Here is a 21,341-nt window from a genome sequence, read left to right as displayed (position 1 = left end):
TACTGATTAATGAATAGCTTATAGAAAACCGTAAATTATAAAATTATTTTTGAAACTACATCTATTGGGTAGCAAGGTACAGCCATTTGAATGAGGCGTGCACGTAAAAGATCCTTGGAGAGTTGGAATTTAAACCACCGTTATATTTTAATATTGTATACCATATATAGACATTGACCTGTATTATATACATTGACCTGTATTATAGACATTGACCTGTATATCTATATATTTATAGCACAGTTATTATTGGATTATATCTGTATAAATATTTATCATATATGAATAAACTGAAGGTAAATAAAACAAACTATATTTATTTTATTGGTAACCTTGATCAATAGACATGTGACTGAATGTAGGACATGTTGTTAATTAGAATAGAATAAAGAGATACGGGGAAGAGGGTTTAACGTCTACTCAACATATGTAGGTCATTATGGGACTAACATATGGTAAGCTATATCTTTATTCTACTAATTCGCGTGAACAGGACTCTTAATCAGTGGGAGGAAACCGGAGGGAACCCACGAAGTTATGCAGGCGACCCCACAACTCCTTGACGGACTAAACTCCAAGAACTGAAATGAAACCGGGTTCAACGTCCTCCTTTTCTACACCAATCGAACGTCCTGAATTTATGAACCATAATTTATGATCGTAATTCGAACTGTTACGGCTTTTTTACGTAACCACCAATGTGTATATGGTACCTCGGTTTTTCGTCCCACCCGAACGACCACACACTTTCTCATCAGCACTAACCCTTCTCTCAAACCTACAAGCCTGCCCACAAGCCTGGAGATCATGTAATGAATAATTCAAGTTCATTGTAAAGGTATGTAAATTTGTACGTTACCCTATATGTAGATTTCAATAGCGTCTGAAATGAAATGAAATGGGGGGGGGGGGCTTAACGTCCTACTGTTCTGCACCTCAACTGGGCTAATGAAGACGGGCATACGCCATACAGTGTGCAATGAGGGAAATTTTGCCCGGGCAGCGGCGCTACGGCCTACTCTTATATCGAATTCCCACTGTCAAGGGATCTTTTACGCGCACGTCAATGTGTACATAGGACCTCGGTTTTCGTCCCATCCGCACGACTAGACACCTGTCCTTGTCAGGCCCTCCGCCCTGCATTACTGGCAAGGGAAACCACGCCGGAAAATCTGGATAAACTTTCTCAGCCAATGCAGGGATCGAACACCCGACATCCCGGCTAGCGAGCCAGCGTCTTACCCACTTAGCCACCGTGATCACCTCAATGGCGTCTGCAAAGCCATTCGGTAGAAGGGGGCGTATTTTTAACAGCATGTTGTGTTGCACTTATGGCCGAGGTATGTACATTTGTACGTTACCCTATATTTAGATTTAACTGACACTAGCGAGGTAAGCAAGGTCGTATTTTCTCACTAAAATGTTCCTTTACATTATACGGGCGTTCACAGGGACTGACACGCGACCGTTTAGCAGTGCAAAGTTGCCCAGTAAAATTGACTGGCGGGTGTAATGAGACAGACCTACGTTTAGAGCTGAACCACGGCAAAGAAACAGCGATAAGTTCAATCTGTTTCACAGAGATCTTCTAATATCTCTGTAACAGATGACTGTTTCGATACGTGACGTCACATCAGGCGCCGCCAATCATTGGCTCAATAGCGCGTGCATTGTTTACACCAGCGACTGCCAGGCAGGCAACGCCCACATTTTGCAAGAGATGGATAGAGAACAAGCTAAAAACAAACGGGATTTTTTGTACAATCAGGGGCAATAATCCAGAAAGTTATAGTCTGAAATGCGCAATATCAAAAGGGACGGCGATCTTTGGGATATAAAGAGATGTTTTAAGCTTCATCACAATTAGATAAAAATTGTGACCTCTAGAGGGTCCACAACCTTCGTACTTTTACACAATTTGCGTACAAAGAGCGGCCATTTTGTCGGGCAGTTTCATTTTGATTTTCCCGAAATACAAATTCAACCTTCATTATGGTGGAATGGTGAAATATTTAAACGGTTTTTAAAATCGGAAAAAAAATTGTGACCTCTAAAGAATCCGCAAGCTAAAAATGCCATTTTTCGAACAATCAGGGGCCATAATCCAGGACGTTAAATTCGGGTATCCGCGATTATCGAAAGGATAATGGTGATATATTCACACATATTTTTTTAAATCAGATAAAAATTGTAAACTCTACAGGGACCACAAGTTAAAAACGTGAGTTTTTGTTCAATCAAGGGCCATAAAATTCAGGAAGTTACGATCCGATATGCGCGGATACCGAAAGGAACCAAGATCTTTGGGTTATAAACTTACATTTCAAGTTTCATCAAAATCAGAAGAAAACTGTGACCTCTGAAGGGTCCACAACTTTGATATACCATATTTTTACGCTATTTGAGAACGAGGGACGTCCATTTCGTCAGGAAGTTATGGTTATAAACTTACATTTCAGGTTTCAACAAAATCGGATAAAAATTGTGACCTCTATAGGGTCCACAAACTTGATATACCATATTTTTACGCTATTTTGTCTATCAGTTTTTGGCCGATTTTCACGAAATTCGAACTCAGCCATCCTAAGGGTATAACGGTTATATACTAAAACGGTTTTTTATATCAGATAAAAATTATGACCTCTATAGGTTCCACAAGCTAAAAACGCGATTTTTCGTACAATCAGGGGCCATAATTCAGGAAGTTACGGTCCGATATGCGCTAATATCGAAAGGATATTTTGGTTATAAACTTACATTTCAAGTTTCATCAAACTAAAATTAAAATTGTGGCCTCTATAGGGTCCACAAGCTAAAAACGTGATTTTTCGTACAATCAGGGGCCATAATCCATGAAGTTTCGATCCGATACACGCCAATATTGAAAGCTACCGAGATAAACCTATATTTCAAGTTTCCTCAAAATCGGATAAGAATTGTGACCTGTAGAGTGTCCACAAACAATTGTGGAAGGACGGACGTCCGGACGGCCAGGAGCGACGACAATATACGTCCACATGAAAATGTGAACGTATAAAAATATATACCAGTATTATTTAACAATCTACGTGTAATATGCTCTACTGTATTAACATTTAACAACCAACGTGTAATATACTGTATCACACTCTACTGTTTTTACATTTAACAATCAACGTGTAATATGCTCTACTGTATTAACATTTAACAACCAACGTGTAATATACTATATCACACTCTACTGTTTTTACATTTAACAATCACCGTGTAATATGCTCTACTGTATTAACATTTAACAACCAACGTGTAATATACTGTATCACACTCTACTGTTTTTACATTTAACAATCAACGTGTAATATGCTCTACTGTATTAACATTTAACAACCAACGTGTAATATACTGTATCACACTCTACTGTTTTTACATTTAACAATCACCGTGTAATATGCTCTACTGTATTAACATTTAACAACCAACGTGTAATATACTGTATCACACTCTACTGTTTTTACATTTAACAATCAACGTGTAATATGCTCTACTGTATTAACATTTAACAACCAACGTGTAATATACTGTATCACACTCTACTGTTTTTACATCACATTAACATGTATTAAATCCAGAATAATCCTTAGTTAGCTTGTGTTGATGGAGCCCTGGTTCTAGATTGGCACTCTGACTTTAACTCCGAGCTCAGACCCCAAGTTCACAAAGCATTCTCAGATTTAAGTTGAGAATTTGCTCAACTTTCAATCACTGTTTATGAGAAATATCTTTGATCCAGAAACACAAAACTTTGCACATACTTTCTTATCGATGCATTTGATACATTAAAACAACAACAGTTTTATAAAGGGCTATATATTAGTTATAATAAGGAAAACAATTTTGAGTGAATTCTTAACTTTAGTCTGAGAATGCTTTGTGAACTTGGGGCCTGGTCTCAACTCCGCGCTCTGGACCCAACTAACGTTTAGATCACGTTTTTTTATGTCCTGGACACTGGTCAGATGTCCAGTCCCAAAAGTCAGCCCACACACTTCAGGCGAGGATGGACTGTGCTAAGATAGGATAGAAAGCGTTAGCCAATCAACTACTGACAGGTGTTGGGGTGTGTGACCACGCTGACAAACGATGTCAAAACGATTACACAGCTGGGCTATTGTATAATGTCAGATAAGCTTTCTGGTCATTTGGTCATGGGTCGACCATCTGATTATGCGTGATATTAAATTAATAACTCCCCTCCTCGTGTCATAGCTGACATGATAGGCCTATTTAATTAATCCAACTTTCATGTGTCAAAGGTGACATGCTAGAGTTTCCATAGTATACCCCTATTACGTAACAATTATAGTAAGCAGGTATATGACATGCTAGGGCTTCCATAGTATCTCCCTATTATGAAACAATTATAGTAAGCAGGTATATGACATATAACAATTATAGTAAGCAGGTATATGACAGGTGTACATATTAACATACTATGAGGGCTGGTGAAAAGTTTTAAGCCTATCTGTCAAAGACCCGTACAAAGTCGATGGTTTCTATTTATCTTTCTACATAGTCCCCTTCGAGGTGTACACACTTTTTTCACGGACCTGTGAAAAGACTCGTACAACGATGTTGCAAGTCCTGAATACCGGCCAGGAAGATATTGTCTTAAGCCACCCTACAAAAAGCCGTTCACTGGTGACATAATGCCATCATTTACTGGAAAATGGCGACTGACTAGTTCCTTTCCCATTTTTGGCAACAGGTGAAGTCTTCACAGATTGTCACGGGACGTCGAAAATCTGGCAAGTCAAGAGCTTTGGCACCCATCTTGCAGAAACTTTTGGCGAGAATTTGGTCACAACGCGGGCAATATGTCGAGTGGTCAATCGTCGATCAGGCATCACCATGTCATGCACCTAGATAACGTTTTCTTGAATGGTTGCTGTAGATAGTTTTCCAGAACGCCCTCTTTGCCAAACGTAAACTCCACAGCCAACTTCCTTCTTGTAAAAAAGGGGGGCGAGGGAATCGTCCCCTAAAATGGAGAACATGTCGGCCTAATGCTGTGTTGGGGTAACTCTTTCCTTGATCACTTCCCTATAGCCAGTTTTGTATGGTACGAAGACAATAATAACACTACAGTTTCAGTTCTTATGTGCATGATTCATTCAATGATTGTACTTGTGGTAGGGAAGATGTCAACCCAAACGATCTATCCTTTCAGGTTTAGAACTTTTCAGCCAGCCCTCTTATTCAGTGGCTCCGGTTATTTTTTCGCCGAGGAAAATGTGAAATACATTGGCATTTATCAGGACTTTTTGTCACAACCATCTCTCTAGTCAAATAATTAAAACAAGACACAATAACGGATTACTGGCGTATTTATATGTGTAAACGCCCGAGTAACAGTTTATTCATATATGCGTTGGAATATTTAATTGTACAATAGGTTTTATTTAACAGAGGGTGATTTTAAACACATATGCAGGTTTATGATAACCATTACTCAGTAGTTTGTTTTAATCGATTAAATATAGAAATCAGAAATCGGGTTTTCCCGTACTATAAATAGTCACATCTATATATAATGGTCTGGTTTTTCCAGATAAAAATAGACCCGGCGTGTAGTTTGTTAAGAGGGTGAATATTGTTGTACATTAAGTAGAACGACGAATAGCTGAATTATTGTTTGATAGATCAAGAAAGGGTTTTATAACATTGTATATTATATATTAGAATCAAACAAAGTTGGTATATAACATACAATTAATCTTGTTTAGTTTTGAAAGATATACTTTAACGTTTATTTATGGTATTCGTATGATTTGTGAAATAATGCTGTATCAACATTGACTTAAATAATCTACTGTCTGTTCCAGGCGACACTACGACTCGAAATTGCTTGCTATTTCTTTAGTTTGTAATTAAAATGGTTAAAATTTACTGACCTACCTGGAATTGTCAGCCCATTACTTTCTTCGTCGAGCCTTAACGACTATAAGGTGGATAAAATACATTACTCTCTTATATATGTCACACATTTCGACACTTGTCAATTTCTCAGAGCATAAACATTACCACTTCGCATAATATTAGATATCGGTGGACTAATTATCCCGCGGACAAGTGAGCATTCCCCCATTTCTCAGAACATAAACATTACCACTTCGCCTAATCATAGATATCGGTGGATTAATTATCCCGCGGACATGTGAGCATTCCCCCATTTCTCAGAACATAAACATTACCACTTCGCCTAATAATAGATATCGGTGGACTAATTATCCCGCGGACAAGTGAGCATTTCCCCATTTCTCAGAACATAAACATTACCACTTCGCCTAATAATAGATATCGGTGGACTAATTATTCCGCGGACTAGTGAGCATTCCCCCATTTCTCAGAACATAAACATTACCACTTCGCCCAATAATAGATATCGGTGGACTAATTATCCCGCGGACAAGTGAGCATTCCCCCATTTCTCAGAACATAAACATTACCACTTCGCCTGCGTAAATTGGGTCACTCGCATATCATGTAGGGGTATAAGGGTTTTCCATAAATAGAATGCATTTGGTTAATTATGCCAAGTGAAGGAGAATTCATACGTTTGTTTTGCGGCAGTAATACTTATTTTCAGAGCAGTTTCTAAACGTTTCTTGCTGAATAAATACCTTTATGTAAATAATTTGTGTGGTTTTTTTTGTGTGTGTGCTTTTTATTCTATTTGGTTACCAGTATTTTAATATTCCTTACAAATATTCATACTACTGCATGTCTCCCAAAATGTTCCTCACAATATGCTACACTTATTTTCAAACATTAGATGGAATGGTAACCTTCCGGATAAAGTGTACAATTTGTATAACAAGATACGCCCACATTTTGAAAGAGGTGGACAGGGGTCCGATACGCGCAAGTATTAAAAGGAACCCATGCCTTTGGGATATAGACATATATTTTAATTTTCATCAAAATCGGACAAACATTGTGACCTCTAGAGGATACACAAGCTAAAAAAAAGGTGATTTTTCGTACAATCAGGGCCCATAATCCAGGAGTTACAATCCGATATGCGCTTATATCGAAAGGAACCAAAATCTTTAGGATATAGACATATATTTTAAGTTTCATCAAAATCGGATTTAAAAAAATGTGACCTCTAGAGTGTCCACAAGCTAAAAACGGGATTTTTCATCAGGGGCCATAATGCATGAAATTACGACCCGATATACGGCAATAAAAAAAAGAAACCGAGATCTTAAGGAGATACACCTATATTTCATGTTTCGTCCAAATCAGATATAAATTGTGACATTTTGAGTGTCCGCAAACAAATTGTGGACAGACGGACATGGGCAACAACAATATACGGCCTTATCATTAAGCTACATAGACTATGTTAGAGATCCATATTGATAGAAATTAAAGTTTTTCTAATCTATAAGTTGATAATCAAGACCAATTCCGAACCACATGTTTTACACCTCTTCCCCACTATAAAATTTCACGCCAATTTTCGGCATTGCATACTACCTGCAAAGCTAAAAGGCGCCCATAGGGACATATTATAAGCTTACTTAGTGCTAGAAATTAATGTTTTACTAATGATCATCATTGATATCAAAATAATCAAATATTCAAGTCAGTGGATTAAACAACTGGGCAAACTAATATTACCTCCCGTAAATAGCCCTTTAAAACAAATTATATTCTACTGGATTGAAACCACTATCTAAACATGCAAGTAGAACGAAATGACTCTAAGTCGAAGCCACACACAAACCACGATTTGTCAAGGGAGAAAGGTTATATAGCTTTATCTGAAATAACGTGGATAGGCGGTTGATGCCCCGCCCATCAGTGAGGAAGTAGGATGTTAAACCCAATTTCATTTAATCCTTAAGTTAATTAATGTTTATGTTATTTTATATTCACAGAGAAAGACGAAAAATGGCGGGATATAGGAATCCAGGTAAATAGGCGATACACGAGTTACTACATAATATGACATCAACTGTCTTCCGTAAATAATGAAGCAATACTGAGTAGCCTTTACGGTTTTTTTTTCAACGTATATGCTTTAAATATTAAATTGTTTGCCCTTATTATGAAATAGTGCAAATGTCAACCGGAATTCTAAATACAACTTTCGTTTGAAATCAGAACGTCACAAGGTGTAGTTGACGTCATATGTCTTACAAATAATAATTAAGTAATTCGTTATAGTCCCAGTAAATTATAAATTATGTACGACGTAGAAGCTCTCGCTTTGTCTTCTGTGGTTTCAACAACAAACCTCCCATGTAATACAAGAATTAATTCTATTGTCATTCGATGTCCTTTTCAATCGGCTTGATATAAATCATTAAGGAAATCTAATATTTAATGGTAAGCGTGCATGGAGATTGATATTGTATTTATATTTGATTGGGTAGTCGAATGGTCTAAACTGGTGCTCTTTAGATCATAAAGGTCTGACATTGAGTCAACAAACGTAGTTTGAGGTACCAGCTTGTTAGTTACGCGGAGTAGGGTTCGCCGGTTTCTTCACACGTACAAGCATATTATTGATATAAAATAGAACCATATGTTAGTCCCGAATTGACCCGTTTTTTATTCTGGTATGTTTCACCTTTAATAAATGATCTTTTATCTTTTAATTTAGGATACCTGCCACACCACCATGCCATTTTAACGGAAAACAGCGAATTGCTACGAACAATACTTGCGGACAGAATTAAAAACGTGGCACACAAATTAAATGGACGTTTTGTTTTGAGTGATCATCAGTTGAACATCATATTAAAAACAGCCCCTCAACAACCAGATGATGGTGTATTCGAATTAATAAAAATACTAAAAGGCAGCTCGGCGGTACATTTTGACAGATTTATCGAATGTTTGAAGGACCTCGGGTATTTAGGATTGGTTCAGAAGCTCACAGGTATTTACATATATATCAATGGTTTTATGAGCATTGATTGTGGGAGAGAGTTCCATTGATATTTTACTTTTGGATATATTTTAACACTTATTTTTTTTCAGGATGTCAGTTTTGATTTCGGCAGTTTGATATTTTTTGAAGAACGTAACTTCCCACCTTTATGAAAACCATGTAAACACAACGGAACTCTTGTTTTTCATTCGGAGTATGAACCCTATTTATTTAAAAATTTGGGTCAGTTATTGAGTGAACAATAGACTGGGCAACAGAAAATGAGTATACGCCATACAGCGTACTACGAGTGCCGAGATATGTAGGTTATATTATGTACATTACCGCGACCAACACTGGAATCAACCAGTGCAATATTCACTCTGTGAATAGTACTGTTATTGATAATCACTGTGCAATGTAATATGGTGGGGGTCATTTCATCCAGGCGGCGATATGTCGGCCAACCTTCGGTAAAGGTTTGACCTCTATACTCTATTTTACTAAACAACATTTGTCACGAGTTATAGGGACTTTAACAGATTATGTAACTGCTTGTCCATATATATTATTGTTCATAATATCTCTTTCTCCCTCCCCATTTATTATTATTATTATTATTAATAATCTCAGTGGCAGGACTATCCATGCATGGCAAGACAATTATTCATAAAATGAAATCTTCATTGGATCATGAGGTCTGTCATTGAGTCAAGTGCCGTGGTGTCGATTCCTCGCTTATACGTGACAAGGAGTAGGGGCGCCTGTGCAACCTCGTGGGTTTTCTTTAGGTCCTCCGGTTTCCCCCTCCCACTGCTAAAGACCAGTAAGTGCAGGCGAATTATTGAAATTAAATTGAAACATATGTTAGTCCAGAAATGACCTAGTTTGTATCCAGAGGACGTTAAATCCCATTTCTCCTTCTCTCTCTCTCTTCAGAAAGACATTCAACTAGTGTTAATACAATCCCCCAAATAGAAACACGACCATCTCCTAGTACCAGTAGTAGTACAGATACAGTATCAGCTTTGGGTCTACAAACAGTAACACGGCCATCTCCTAGTACCAGTAGCAGTACAGATACAGGATCAGCTTTAGTTTCACAAACAGAAACTGTACATGGTAATACTAGTACAGGTAAATATATTTGAAACATAAAAATTAACAATCTTTATAAGACTATAAGGATAAACCCTACTGTCCAGTTATAAGTATAAACCTTATATTGTCCAGTTATGAGACTAAACCCTATATTACCCAGTTATGAGGGCAAACCCTATATTGCCCAGTTATGAGGATAAACCCTATATTGCCCAGTTATATAAAGATAAATATATTTCAGACACAAACATTAAAAGGGCAAAGCCTTTGTACCAGTTAGAAGAATAAGTCCTATGGACCAGTTATGCTCCATGTCAATACGAATAAATCACATTTTTTGGGCTTGTGGACCCTTAGAGATCACAATTTGTAACCAATTTGAAAAACCGTTCCAATATATCAGTGTTACACCATATTGACCAGTTACAAGGATAGGATAAACCCTGGCTTATTGACCAGTTACAAGGATAAACATTGGCTTATTGACCAGTTACAAGGATAAACCCTGGCATATTGACCAGTTATAAGGACAAACCCTGGCATATTGACCAGTTACAAGGATAAACCCTGGCATATTGATCAGTTACAAGGATAAACCCTACTGACTATACATAAGGATAACACACATTGACCAGTTAATGTTGATTTAATTTCATGATTTGTGACCTCCAAATGCTGCAGTTTCAGATACGTTCATATTGTTTTAGTCAGAACCATATTAAAATACAGTCTTGTTTTAGTCAGAACCATATTAAAATACAGTCTATCAATAAAATCTTTATTCAAAAAGAGACGACCTGATTAATCTACTGAGGAGGGGATATGTATTTCCGGGATTCATTTCATTTCAAACTTTCGACCATTGAACACCAAATGTATCTAGATATATAGATGTTGATATAGCTCAGTAGGTTGTATGATGTCAGTGATTATTCTCAGTATGGCATTGTAGTTATTTGATATTGTACTTCTATAACATTTCCAAATCCCGAACCTCTCCTGTTACCCAATGTTTGTTTTATTTTCAGAAATCCGGGTATCCATTATAGGAAAGACAGGGGTTGGTAAGAGCGCACTAGGGAATGCGCTGTTACAACACAATATCTTTAAATCACAACAACAGACTTCCTCTGTAACATCAGAATGTGGTTCGGGACAACGACATCTTCAATTAAATGGTGTAGATACATTACTAAAAGTTGTGGATACACCAGGTTTGTTTGACACGGGTAACAGTAACAAAACAATAGCCAAGGAAATCGTTAAATGTATTAATATTTTATCACCAGGGCCCCATTTATTTATTATGGTATTCAGAATTGACTCAAGGCTCTCACAAGATGACATAAAAGTTCTTGAATACTTTAAAAATACCTTCGGTGAAATGATTGATAAATTTGCCGTTGTGGTGTTTACTGGGAAAGATCTACTGGTTGATCGAAGTGAAGATGGTGCTATAGACGAATTTCATACTCATTTGTCAACATTTAGTGATGTTTTTAAACATTGCCCATCCGCAACGATCAATAATGGAAGGAAAGATACAACAGAAGGAAAGACGAAGGATGTTGATAGAATCTTACAATTACTTCAGACAACTATACAGAAAAATGGTGGGGCCTATTATAAAAACGAAATGTACGAAGAGGCGAAGAAGTTGTTTGAAGACCAAGAAGTAGTCAATCAAAACAGATTGGCCGAAATAGCTAAACTGACGAAGCAAATTGAACAATTGAAACAACGGGAAGAGGAACAAAAACAACGCGAAGAACAACAAAAACAACGAGAAGAGGAACACAAACAACGGGAAAACAATTTGAGAAATTGGGAGCTAGCACTGAAACACAAAGAAGATGAACTTTCTTACACAGAACAAGAAACCACATCAGCATATCAATACGGTATGTTATTTACTATCATCATCATCCTCAGACATGATATTAACACCATATCAATACGGTACGTTATTTACTATCATCATCACCCTCAGACAATGATACTAACATCATATCAATACGGTACGTTATTTACTATCATCATCACCCTCAGACATGATATTAACACCATATTGTTATGTGTCTAGTAATATATGTTGTTATGTAAATCAGTGCGGGTATAGATGTATGATAATATTGTTATGTGTCTAGTAATATATGTTGTTATGTAAATCAGTGCGTGTATAGAAGTATGATAATATTGTTTTCTACTCGTTACCTTGACCTGAATTTTACATCATATTCATCTGATTTCATTATGTTATATAGTTGTCATCACATTCATCTGATTTCATTATGTTATATAGTTGTCATCACAGGGAAATAAGTTGCATAAAATTCTTGTTACTCTCGTGTTTGTGTTAATAAAGTGGAGTCAACTGCAATACGTCATATCCGGTAGTAAATCAATTGTAATTATAGATTTGGTTTGATGCTTTTCAAAAGTGCGTTTTATTGTATGGCACGAAGCATAATGACCTGTAAGAAATCCTTTAGTTGAATTTTAATTTGTCAATGGTGATCATCATTATTTTAACGTCTTATAAACAAAAACTTGCTATAATATTATTATTGTCAATGATACAAATTATTACAGCCACAGGTATAATATCGTCGTGTTTATTGTTTCAGTTGAATACCAAGAGAGTCCACCTCGTGCCAAGAGGAGAAAGTTTATATCTAGAAGAGAGGCGAGGATGATGTCACCTGAAGATAACAGTAGGATAATATCTAACTATTATAACTCTATAATTATTTATGTAATCTTGTAATTAGTTCTTGTCCATGGCTTATTTGAAGAATTTAACGAAAATAATGGGAATAATTTTGAGCGTGAATGCCAACCGTTTCTGAAACCACGTGACTGTGAGAGGATGAACATTACTGATTTTCAGCCAAATTGAGGGCAATTATTGAGTGAACAAAAGACTGGATGAAATGGGATTTAACGCCTTACATGTCTGAGCAAATAAAATCTGGTATACACCACGTAGCGTGCTATGAAATATTTATGTTACTTTGTAAGACCTACGGATACCTAAACGTCGTCTCATTGTCACTGTGCAAATAGTTCTGTTATTGATAATCTCTGTGCAATGTAGAGAGATATCATTTTGCCCAGACAGCGATGGCTCTGCCAACTTTCATTAGAGGTTTCATCTCTGGAATCTATTTTACTACACACCTTTATCATCTCTCTCTCTCTCCCTCTAAGAAAAAAAATAATGTTATTTTTCAATATTTTTTAAATTCAGATACTGTAATACTGCACCATACAGATCAGAGATATGGAGAAATGTCTGGTTCGTCCCAAGGGAATCAGTTCATGATTAGAGAAATGGCGGATAGACGTCACTATGATGTATCACATTCAGGAGTCGGCAACAGATCAGAGATACACGAGGAATATGGTGAGGTTGATATTCTGAAAGTTGAGGTTAAGAAGGCACACAGCACAAATAGTCGAATGGTCTAAACTGGTGCTCTTTAGATCATACAGGTCTGGCATTGAGTCAACATACGTGGTTTAAATTTTCAGCTTGTACGTTACTAGGAGTAGGGTTCGCACCTACAAGCATATTATTGATATAAAATAAAACCATATGTTAGTCCCAAATTGACCTGGTTTTTTTTCTGGTATGTTTCACCTTTAATAAATGACCATTTATATTTTAATTTAGGTGACCTGCCACACCACAGGGTCATTTTAACGGCAAACAGCGAATTACTACGAACTACACTTGCGGACGAGATTGAAACTGTGGCACGCAAATTACATGAACGTTTTGTTGTTCATGATTATCAATTGACCAGCATATTAAACGCAGTCGCTAAACAACCAAAGGATGGTGTATCCGAATTAATAAGAATACTAAAAGGCAACCCGAAACATTTTGATGCATTTATCCAATGTTTGATAGACCTGGAATATAAAGAATTGGCTGAGAAGCTCACAGGTATGTACATTTATTACTGGTCTCAGTGGTTGTATGCGCATGAATTAATTTAGCATTGATTGGGGTGAGGGTTCCTCGGTATATATTTTAACACTTATTATTTTTTCAGCATGTCAGTTTCGATTTTGGGATTCCCTCATGGGTGTTTGATATTGGCATTGATCAATCAAAAGTAGAGAAAAGAAGCCATCACGGTTTCGAGTTAAAATGCGGATCTTCCGTTTGTCCTCAAATGTTATATAAATCATTAATTAGACCTTTATTCACATGTCAAGCATACAGTTTACCTCGTAATTCATTTTCGTCAAAGTAATATAATTTTATACGTTCACATTATAACTTTTATTGTCGTCGCACCGTCCGTCCACATTTTGTTTGTGGACACTCTACAGGTCAAAAAATTTTATCAGATTTTGACGAAACTTGAAATATAGGTTTATCTCCCAAAGATCTCGCCTCCCTTCGATATCGGCGTGTATTGGATCGTAACTTCATGGATTATGGCCCCTGATTGTACGAAAAATCGTGTCATTAGCTTGTGGACATAAATTTGTTATGTCGGACCGTAACACCCTGGATTATAGCACCTTATTGTATTTTTTCTTTTAGCTTGTTTTCTGTCCATCTGGGCGCATCTTGCATGACAACGGTTTGTTAACAATTTGAGTGGGGTGTCATCTACACTAGAGAAGACTCAATAACCGTATCTATTGTTTTTACCAAACTCATTTCGTCTTGTTGAACTCATGCGCATTGTTCTTACACTCATTTCAATTATAAAACACAAGTCGTCATTAATATTCCTTATCAATCATAATCTTCAAACGTAGTATTCGTATAATTATTCATGTAATATTGTAATTAGTTCTCGTCCATGGCTTACATCTATATGAAGAATTTGACTTCCCACCTTTTCTAAAAACCATGTAACCGAGAGAGGCTGGGTGCTATTTTGTCTCAGTCAGAAGATTTCAAAATTTGGGGTAATTATTGAGTGAACAAAAGATTGAAGGAGATGTGATTTAACGTCTTTCATTTCTTCACCAACTCGGCAACCGCGTACTACGAGTGCCGAGATATGTTGTTTATATTATGTACACCACCGCCGCCAACACTGGAATCAACCAGTGCAATATTCACTCTGTGAATAGTACTGTTATTGATAATCACTGTGCAATGTAATATGGTAGAGGGGGGGGGGGTCATTTCGTCCAGGCGGCGATATGTCGGCCAACTTTCGGCAAACGTTTCACCCCGGTCTTTATTTTACTACATAACATTTGTCACGAATTATTTTGACTTCAACAGTTTATGTAACTGCTTGTCCACTATTGTGCATAATCTCTCTCTCTCTCTCTCTCCCTCTGTGGAAGCGTTCATTTAATACCTTTATTGGCAGGACGATCTAACATGTCTGGTAAGACAAATAATGGTAAAAGGAAATCTTCAGAAAGTCATTCCACTATTATGAATTCAATTTTCCAAGTAGAAACACGACCAACCCCTAGTACCAGTAGTAGTACAGATACTGGATCAGCTTTAGTTTCACAAACAGAAACTTTACATGGTAATACCAGAACAGGTAAATATATTTCAAACATAAACATTAAAATCTGGACAATCTTTATAAACAAATCCAGGAAGACTATAAGGATAAATCTTATATTGCCCAGTTATAAGAATACATCGTATTGACCAGGTACAAGGATATAAGGATAAAGTTGCCAATATTATTTCAATGTTCACGTGCAAAATGCATATGTCCGCAGTTCTTCAAAATACGTATTCTAGTTTTACAATTTGCAATTTCCATTCCACCACAATACTAATGTCAAAGTGTTAAAATACAGAATACACTTTTCAATAATACTAAATACAGTATAATAGTTATTTTGCACATTACACTTCTCCATTCTGCATTTTGCATGATAGACAAATGCATAATAGAACTATCTAATTCAGATGATATTTAGACTAGCCTACTGTTGATGAAATTGAAGCAAAGTTGATCAAATAGTGTTAGGAGAAACCCAACGGGACCGTATACAAAGTAATATAATAATTATAACAACATGTATGAGATACAATACAATGAACACAGAGGCAACATTTCACAAATTGCACTTTTAACCACTGAAAACTTGAGTCTGGCCCGACAAAACCCATTTAATTGTTGAATGGACAGTAAACCCCATTTCGATTAATTTTCATTCCACGCTACATGTATAAAATAAATACAATCTGATAATACCGACATTAAATTTATTGTTTAATTATATTAATATCCAGGCCAAGAACAGATGCATTTGTAGTGCCATATTTTTTTTTATTTAATATTAGTTCTGTGCGATAGGTGTTATGTTATCGGAAGGTATAGTTTAGACTTTTAGCTACTTTGTGATCAGTTTTTCGTTTATGATCCTGAAAGCAGAATTCATATTTATATAAATGTGCTTTTCCCATAAATGGGACGGGGTCAGTTCCCACTGGCAAACCAATAGTTTGCTGTATTATCTGATCTCCAACTTCAACTATGGCATTGTCAATGAGAAAATGAATAATGTTTTGAAACTTTTCTTTATCCATAACGATAGTTATAGATTTTGTTTGATGCTTTCCGGAAATGCATTATATTATATGGCATTGAAACATCAGTGATATTTTTTTTTGCATGAAGTCCATTTTCAAATAGTAGTCATTACACCTGAATGTTAATGATACAAATATTTGTTGTTATAGACACGGGTATAATATCTTGGTGTTTATTGTTTCAGTTGAATACCAAGAGAGTCCACCCCATGCTAAGAGGAGAAAAGTTATAGCTAGAAGAGAGAAAGGAAAGATGCCACCTGAAGATGAATTTAGGATAAGATCTAACTACGTGTATTTAACAGAGAATCTGAATCCTCTACACCCATTATTAGACAGCTTAATTGAAATGTATGTCCTAAATGAAGATGACTTGGAAAAAATCAGTAGAGCGGAATCTAGCGGTGGTACAAAACCAATGATTCGTCAATTTCTAGATATTCTTCGAACTTGTGGTAGACATGCATATCCAAAATTTATTGATTGTTTAAATAAATCAGGATATGGAGCAGTAGCCGAACAATTATCATCGGGTAAGTAAAATAGCACAATTTACATTCGATACCATTATTTTAGTTTGTCAGCGATATTGAATTAAATACTTTCCTTCGAGGATTCACCTATTATTCTTATATTAATATGTTGAAGTGGATTTATTTCAGATATATGACATAACGTTATTTTGTTATTTATAATAATTTCAGATGTTGATATGGGTGGAATAGTTAAAAGGGAAGAGAAACAATTACAGGCAGAGAAAAAATATTTACAGTTACAGAAAAAACATCAACAAATAAAACGGGAGAGTGAACAGGCGCTTCGCATATCTGCCAAAGAGAACCGACGGATAAAAACGACGTTGAACTCATGGAGGATGGCTTTAAAAACAAAAACCAATATCTTGGTTCGATTTAAGTCTGAGATGAGAACGAAAACGAAGCTACTTGACCAACTAAAAGAGGAACGGGACACAAGAAATGAGGATCTACAAATGACGAAAGTGAGAAACCGTATTTTGTGTGATGAGCTGGACCGAATTTATGAACAAAATGTTATCATAGACAGAATTAAAGAAGAGTTTGAAGATGATAATAATGGACAAGGTAAACTTTATTCGGTAATTAACAACCAGTAGTGTTTCTTGGCCGACTGTATCTTTAGTATTTTTGTTGTAAAACAGATGCTATGTTCAGAACAGAATACGTTTTGGCCAATCGCAGTATCCAGTAGCTTGACTCGTTATGGCATAATACCCCCTTTGTATTTTGAGGATTTGTAAATCTGACATTATTATTACGTGTTCATATCCATTTAGTTTATATCTGTCTTTATTTATTATGTAGGGGGGGGGGGCGGGTGAATGGCCAAATGGTTAGCACGTGCGCAATGTTTTATAGGGCTTGTCATTGAGTCGCCTGGCGTGGTGTCAAATCCCCGGTTGTACGTGACAAGGAGTAGGGTCACCTGTCCAACCTCGTGGGTTTTCTCCAGGTCATCCGGTTTTCTCCCACTGCTAAAGACCCCTACGCTCAAGAGAATGATTGAAAAAGAAATAAACCATATGCTAGTCCCGAAATGACCAAGTGTGTGTCGAGTGGACATTTAACCTCATTTCTCCCGCTCTTTCTATTTATTCTTTTATATCGCAATATTTCAGATGTAGGAATAAATGAATCCGATTATTCGTCAGTTGATATTCAAGCAACAGATGGGAAACTACTGGGAAAACAAGAACCTCTAGATGTATACCAGACTGATGATATAGACTGTAGTCTACCAACAGATGATAAACTACTGGTAAAACAAGAACCTCTAGATGTACATCAGACTGATGATATAGATTGTAGTCTACCAACAGATGATAAACGGTTGATAAAACAGGAATTTTGGAATATAGATGAGATTGGTGATATTGACTGTAGTATACCGATATATGATCCACAGCTAATTAAACCAAATTCACCGGATAGATTAGTAGACGACATTACAAAAGGTTGTCAACTTAATATAAAATACGATATAATTCTACCTAGGCAGTCCATTTATTGTCGCCGTTGTGGCTTTACAAAATGGATTTTTGCACCTGATTCCCGACCTGATTTACGTAGTGGACTTTATATGATCACATTTTGTTTATAATAACCATTAATTAAAATATTGATAATAATAAACACTAATTAATATTACATCGACAGAAGACCATTGACCAATCAGAATACAGATATCATAATCCACTGCCTAGAAATAAAAGAACAAAATGGCACAGCCTTGTTGACAAGAACAAATATATAGTAATTAATCCGTTTGTCTGAGGAAATCACGAGTTTGTCTTCTAACTTTACATACATCAACCTGTCTGGTTAACAAAAACATATAATATGTTTAAAAGACGATACATAATGCGTTAACCTTAATATGTATGCTTTTTAATTTTATACATTTTAGACAAAGTTGTTGAACATACTGGCTTGTTTATCAAAAAAGAACCACAAGAGATAAATGAGACTTGTGGCGTAATGCAATGAATGAATGAAATGTGGTTTTATGGCACGTCAGCTCCAACCGGGCTATATTGCGCCAAACATATGGTGAAAATCACAAGACAGGCTAAACTATATCACAGAAAAACATTATATGCATAAATAAAAACAATATCACAGTTAATAAAATTAAAAATAAAATACAACTTTTATGCATATAAATATTAAATACAAAAATAAAATGATATATATACAATTAAAATTTATTATAAAAACCTGTCTCCTTTAAAAAGTCTAACACTTTACCATATAAACCCGTTTGGGCAAACATGTGCTGTAGTGACTGACAACGGTAAAAATTCGATCTAATATCCTTGAAATGCTTGCACTCAATCAAAATGTGCTTAACTGTCAAAGGAAGATGACAGTGTTCACATTCTGGTTGAGGCTCTCGCTTTAAAATGAAAATATGAGTTAAAAAAGTATGACCAATGCGAGAGCGACACAAAACAACTTCATCTCTCCTGTTAGTTTTATAGGAGCTTGGCCAATCTCCTAAAAGAGGCTTAATGTGATGAAGTTTATTTGTGCGTGCAAGATCCCAAGACCGTTGCCAGCGGCCATAAATGAAATTATTTATAATAAATTTAAAATCTTTATATGGCGTTAAAAATTCAGATATGGGAAGATCTAAGGCAGACTTGGCAGCCGAGTCTGCTTGATCGTTCCCTTTGATATCCATATGACTGGGGAGCCAGCAAAAGACAATGTCCTTGCTGGTACACCTGAATGATAGTAGCAGACGATAAATGCCTGCCACTAATGGGTGATCAAGCTGTTTGTTGATTATTGCTTGTAGGGCGGACAAAGAATCAGTAAATATTATATATTTAAATATAGATGATGATTGAATGAACTCCAAGGCCTGTAGAATGGCCTGGAGTTCAGCTGTAAAGATGGAAGAAGCAGGTGGAAGGCGGACAGAAATTGTCTCAGATGGTGTCACAGTAGCCGAAGCTACCCGATCATCATCTTTCGAACCATCTGTATATATTGGAGCATAATCACCATATTTAGACCTTAGCTCTCGAAAGAGAGACTGAAACACCGTCGAGCTAGTATCTCTCTTTTTATGTTGCGAAAGATCGAAATCGATCTTTGGGGGAGATACAGCCCACGGTGGAGTCTCAAAGAGAGGGGTATTCGCGATACTGTCCAGACTGATACCAGCCTCAGACAAAAGGGGTTGAATGCGAATACCGAAAGATGGAATGACGTTAGTCTTAACAAGATATAAATGCTCATGAAGAGGTCTAAATATGGTGTTAAATGAAATATGGTTTGGAAGTGATGCAATTTTCGTAGCATACTGCAGGGCCAGTTTATCACGTCTGTTGTGCAGTGAGGGCTCATGCGCCTCGACGTATAAACTGTCCACTAGAGATGTACGGAATGCTCCTAAACTGATTCTAAGTCCCTGGTTGTGTATGGTGTCGAGCTCTTTGAGATAAGACTCGCGGGCAGACCCATACACAAAACACCCATAATCGAGTTTTGATCTTATAAGTGCTCGATATAATCGGAGCAAGACCTTACGGTCTGCTACCCAGTCAGTATTTGATAAGACTCTCAATATGTTGAGGGATTTCAGACATTTCTTTTTTAGGTTTTTAATGTGGGGGATAAATGATAATTTCTTATCAAATATCAGCCCCAGAAATTTGGTTTCATCCACAACTGGAAGGCGGTTGCCATCCAAGAAAAGTTCTGGATCTGGATGTAAACCTCGTTTCTGACAGAAATGCATGCAGACAGTCTTGGATTTCGAAAAACGAAATCCATTTTCGGTTGCCCATTGTTGAAGTGAATTCAAACAAAGCTGCAACTTACGTTCGATTATCCGCATGTCTGTAGAACCATAGCACATCTGAAAGTCATCAACATAGAGAGCCCCGTTTGTACCTGGTTTAAGGCACGCTGGGATAGTATTAATTTTTATTGCAAATAATGTTGGAGATAAAATACTTCCCTGGGGAACCCCCATTTCCTGAGGAAATGGGTCAGAGAAGATTGATCCCAGTCGGACCTTAAATGACCTATCTTCCAGGAAATTTTTAATAAAGATAGGTAAGCGACCTCGTAGGCCGAGGTTATGGAGGTCGCGCATGATACCATGTTTCCATGTAGTATCATATGCTTTCTCCAGATCAAAAAATATTGCAACTAAATGTTGCTTCTGGATGAAAGCGTCCCTGACGAACGTTTCAAATCGAACGAGATGATCAAGAGTGCTCCT

General features: G+C 36.6%; 1 protein-coding gene across 1 annotated transcript; it reads left to right on the top strand.

Annotated features, from left to right (window-relative positions):
• Positions 1–15,423: 15,423 nt before the first annotated feature.
• Positions 15,424–18,687, top strand: LOC130012917 (uncharacterized). The gene is made up of 5 exons (XM_056101058.1): positions 15,424–15,558; positions 16,751–17,098; positions 17,270–17,668; positions 18,223–18,486; positions 18,674–18,687. The coding sequence occupies exons 1-5, from the start codon at positions 15,444–15,446 to the stop codon at positions 18,685–18,687; spliced, it is 1,140 nt and encodes a 379-aa protein (XP_055957033.1). The 5' UTR covers positions 15,424–15,443.
• The last annotated feature ends 2,654 nt before the right edge of the window (positions 18,688–21,341 follow it).

This window comes from Patella vulgata, chromosome 1 (genome assembly GCF_932274485.2).
Source record: "Patella vulgata chromosome 1, xgPatVulg1.2, whole genome shotgun sequence".
Lineage (NCBI taxonomy): Eukaryota > Metazoa > Mollusca > Gastropoda > Patellidae > Patella > Patella vulgata.
Note: the sequence above shows the minus strand (reverse complement) of the source record. Positions and strands in the feature narration are given on the sequence as shown.